Source organism: Erythranthe guttata, chromosome 3 (assembly GCF_056151865.1).
Source record: "Erythranthe guttata isolate IM_541 chromosome 3, IM_541, whole genome shotgun sequence".
NCBI classification, from domain to species: Eukaryota; Viridiplantae; Streptophyta; class Magnoliopsida; order Lamiales; family Phrymaceae; genus Erythranthe; species Erythranthe guttata.
Window position 1 is genome coordinate 13,926,230 of NC_142535.1, and position 3,844 is coordinate 13,930,073.

General features: G+C 32.8%; 1 protein-coding gene across 1 annotated transcript; it reads left to right on the top strand.

The window, feature by feature from the left end:
• Nucleotides 1-282: 282 nt before the first annotated feature.
• On the top strand, nt 283-3,511 carry LOC105971434 (abscisic acid 8'-hydroxylase CYP707A1). Its single transcript, XM_012996288.2, has 9 exons — nt 283-516; nt 1,015-1,339; nt 1,502-1,651; nt 1,755-2,000; nt 2,098-2,187; nt 2,278-2,356; nt 2,650-2,756; nt 2,858-2,976; nt 3,186-3,511. Exons 1-9 carry the CDS (start codon nt 320-322, stop codon nt 3,313-3,315), a joined length of 1,443 nt encoding a protein of 480 aa, XP_012851742.2. The 5' UTR covers nt 283-319; the 3' UTR covers nt 3,316-3,511.
• Nucleotides 3,512-3,844: the final 333 nt, after the last annotated feature.

Genomic DNA, 3,844 nt, shown 5'->3' on the forward strand with positions numbered 1-3,844 from the left:
TATGTAAGTATATGAATGGTAAAGATCTATTCGAGATATTTTCACACATATTGTAACATAGTATAAATTTGAAATACCTACCTAAACTATTCACTCACTTTCATTTTTTATCCAAATGAAATAAATAATAATATCCAAAAGTCAAACACATGGATATTTTGGTTAATTTCATTAATACAATCCTATTTTATATTATAATTAAATATTTACTTTATCTTACACCCAATCGAATCCTTCCCGCCTATATATACCCCATCAAAGCCTCTTTCTTTCTCTCAACAATACATACAATTTTTTTTTCTCTCAATTTATATATAATATGGACAAGAGTGTATATTTTGTGCCAATTTTTATATTATTCGTATCAATTATATACTATGTCTTTTCAATTAAATATAATAGTAAAAGAAAACATAGTAAACTTCCACCTGGTTCAATGGGTTGGCCTTACCTTGGAGAAACTCTCCAAATGTATTCTCAACATCCAAATATGTTCATCTCCACCAGATTCAAAAGGTTTTCTTCTTCTTCTTCTTCGTCGTCGTCTTTTTTTTTTTTTTTTTCATATTGGTCGTCTTATATGTATTCTTTTACGAACTAATCCTTAGTATTTTTTCGAATTGCTAAAACTTCTATTCTTCTTATGAGCATCATAAACCCTTTTGCTTCAATTTACATTTTTTAAGCTCGTTTTTCCCGATTGATTATGCTCGTTGATCAATTGAAAATCGACACACTCACAACCCCTTTACTCACTTTATTTCTACTTTATGTTATATATGCATTTATGTTGTTTTAATTCAAATTCCGCGAGTGAGTTACACGATCAGTCTTTGACTTTTGACTTCCGATCGACAAGTCTACACTAATAAAAACAAAATACGAAACATTTTTCGGCAATTTGAATATGTACTATAGGAGTGTCGAATAAAAAAAAAAAAAAAAAAAGAAAAAAAAACACCACTAATTAATGAGGATTTTTGCGTGATTAATTAATTTTCTTGAATTTTGCAGGTATGGAGAAATCTTCAAGAGCCACATTCTTGGTTGCCCTTGTGTGATGCTGGCGAGCCCGGAGGCGGCCCGGTTCGTGCTAGTAACCGAGGCTCACTTATTCAAGCCCACTTACCCGAAAAGCAAAGAGAATCTAATCGGGCCACGGGCCCTATTCTTCCACCAGGGCGACTACCACACGCGCCTCCGGAAACTCGTGCAGGGCTCCTTGTACCCGGAGACCCTCCGCGGGCTCGTACCCGCCATTGAAGATCTTACTGTTTCCGCATTGAACTCGTGGGCTTCTGCTGCTGACGTCATCAACACGTACACCGAGATGAAAAGGGTTCGTTATAACTTATAGTATAATCATCATGCATGTTTATATATATATTGATATATTTATACTAGCGTTTCTTACTTTTATATATATACCGACATAATTTAAGGGCGTAATTGTAAATATATTTATTTATTAATTTAATTTATTTATTTTTCTTGTGTACAGCTCTCTTTTGAAGTAGGTATACTTGCTATTTTCGGCGATTTAGAGCCTTACTACAAAGAAGAATTGAAGAAGAATTACATTATTGTAGATAGAGGGTATAATTCTTTTCCGACGAAATTACCGGGCACGCTATATCGAAAGGCGATCAACGTAAGCAAGAAACAAAAAAAAAAAAAAAAAAAAATACTATTCATTAATTTTACATATTTATGCATGATGATTAATTATGATATATATTAAATAATTGGTGAAGGCAAGAAAGAGGCTGAGTGAAATTCTGAACAACATAACAAGAGAGAGAAAGGAGAGGAAGATAATCGAGAAGAATCTTTTGAGCTGTATGCTGAATAATTCGATCAACGGTGAAACCCTAAGCGAGGATCAGATCGCGGATAATATAATCGGGGTGCTGTTTGCAGCGCAGGACACCACGGCGAGTTCGATGACTTGGATTGTTAAGTACCTACACGATAATCCGAAACTTCTCGAGATTGTTAAGGTGATTTAATTACTTTAGTTAAATTGAATTTAGTTTAAATTTGTCTTTGGTTTAATTGTAAGCATTTTAATATTTCGGAAATGTGGTGTAAATGCAGGATGAACAGAAGGCGATATACGAATCGAATGGCGAAGGGAAGAGTCATTTGACATGGTCTCAAACGAGAAATATGCCGTTCACTAACAAGGTAACGATAAAATAAAATTAAATTAAATAAATTAATAATATTTGATATATGAATTCGGTATTAAACGACGATGTGAAAAAATAATTTCAGGTGATTTTGGAGAGCTTGAGAATGGCAAGCATTATATCTTTCACATTCAGAGAGGCAGTGGAAGATGTTGAATACAAAGGTGCAATTTTATTTTCAGACAATGTCAAATTATTACAGCAATTTAATGCAAATGAAAAATATACAAATAAGACCACATACAGTAGAAACTCGATAAATTAATAACATCGCTTAAATAATAATTTTTCGCGGTCCCGACTCGATAAAAACGTAATATTTCGCTAATTAAATTAATAGAATTTTGTTGGTCTCGACTGTACTAATTTATAGATGTTTAACTGTATATATATTTTTGGTCAAAGATAATTAATATACTAAAAGATTATATATATTGATGTATATATGATTATTCAGGCTACCATATTCCAAAAGGATGGAAAGTGATGCCTTTGTTCAGGAATATTCATCACAATCCGCAATTCTTCGCCGACCCTCAAAAATTCGATCCCACAAGATTTGAGGTTCGATATTCGACACTCCAATTATTATTATGAAAATTCACTTGATATTTATTTATATATGATTTTTTTATATAATATTCTTTTACGTGTCGTTTTTGTAGGGTGCACCGAAACCAAACACGTTTATGCCGTTTGGGAGTGGCGCACATGCCTGCCCGGGCAACGAGCTTGCCAAGCTAGAGATGCTCATTTTAGTGCACCATCTCGCTTCTCAATTCAGGTACATACATACATTAATCTTTTCCTATTTCGTGTCGAAAATCAAGAAAGTACATTTTGGATAAAGAAATCGTATACGAATCGCGTATACGATTCTTTCGTATACGAAAAAAATCCACGATATGATTGATGAAGATCTTGTTTTTACAAGTAGTGGGATATGATATTTTTTTCTGACAGGTCACTGTGTGTGTGTGTTTTTTTTTGTAGGTGTGAAGTGGTGGGATCTGAAAGTGGGATTCAATTTAGTCCATTTCCAGTGCCATTGAATGGGCTACCAGCAAAATATTGGAAAATAAGAATGGACCAGATACAAAACTCACGAGGAATTCTCAATTGATACCATCAAATTAAATGTCACATTAATTATTATTATAATTATTAACCATAGTTAAATTATACCTATAGTATTTTTTATTTTATTTTTATTTTTCTTTTTAATTGGGAAAAATCCCAATTTGCTGGGGATAAATGATGCCCCTATTTAAATTACAATTGAGGGAGACTTCCACTTATGTCTCCATCTATTACAGCTAGCAAGATATTGTACTGTTTTTTTTACATTCAGAAAATTTGTCAATATTAAAAAAATATTGAAATATAATTAGGGCAAGTTACGGCCACCACGAGTTATGTTCAAATTACGAAAAACCCCTCATGTTTGGATAATTATAGTCACCCCTTCAACTATGTATTATCTTACGAAAATACCCCTCCAGAGGTAAATTTAGGGATGTTAAATCGGTAAAACTTAACTGAAATTTTGGTACGCCAACATTTCATACTGTCTACGTGACTGAATATACGATTTGGTTCGATAAATAATCGAATTACATAAATTTTATATAAAAGTATCTAAAAAGAGAGGG

Coding starts and splice junctions, on each gene's coding strand:
- LOC105971434 (XM_012996288.2), top strand. CDS start 320: ATGGACAAGAGTGTATATTTTGTGCCAATTTTTATATTATTCGTATCA. Junction 2,357..2,649: donor GGAAGATGTTGAATACAAAG/GTGCAATTTTAT, acceptor ATGATTATTCAG/GCTACCATATTCCAAAAGGA. Junction 2,757..2,857: donor TCGATCCCACAAGATTTGAG/GTTCGATATTCG, acceptor TCGTTTTTGTAG/GGTGCACCGAAACCAAACAC.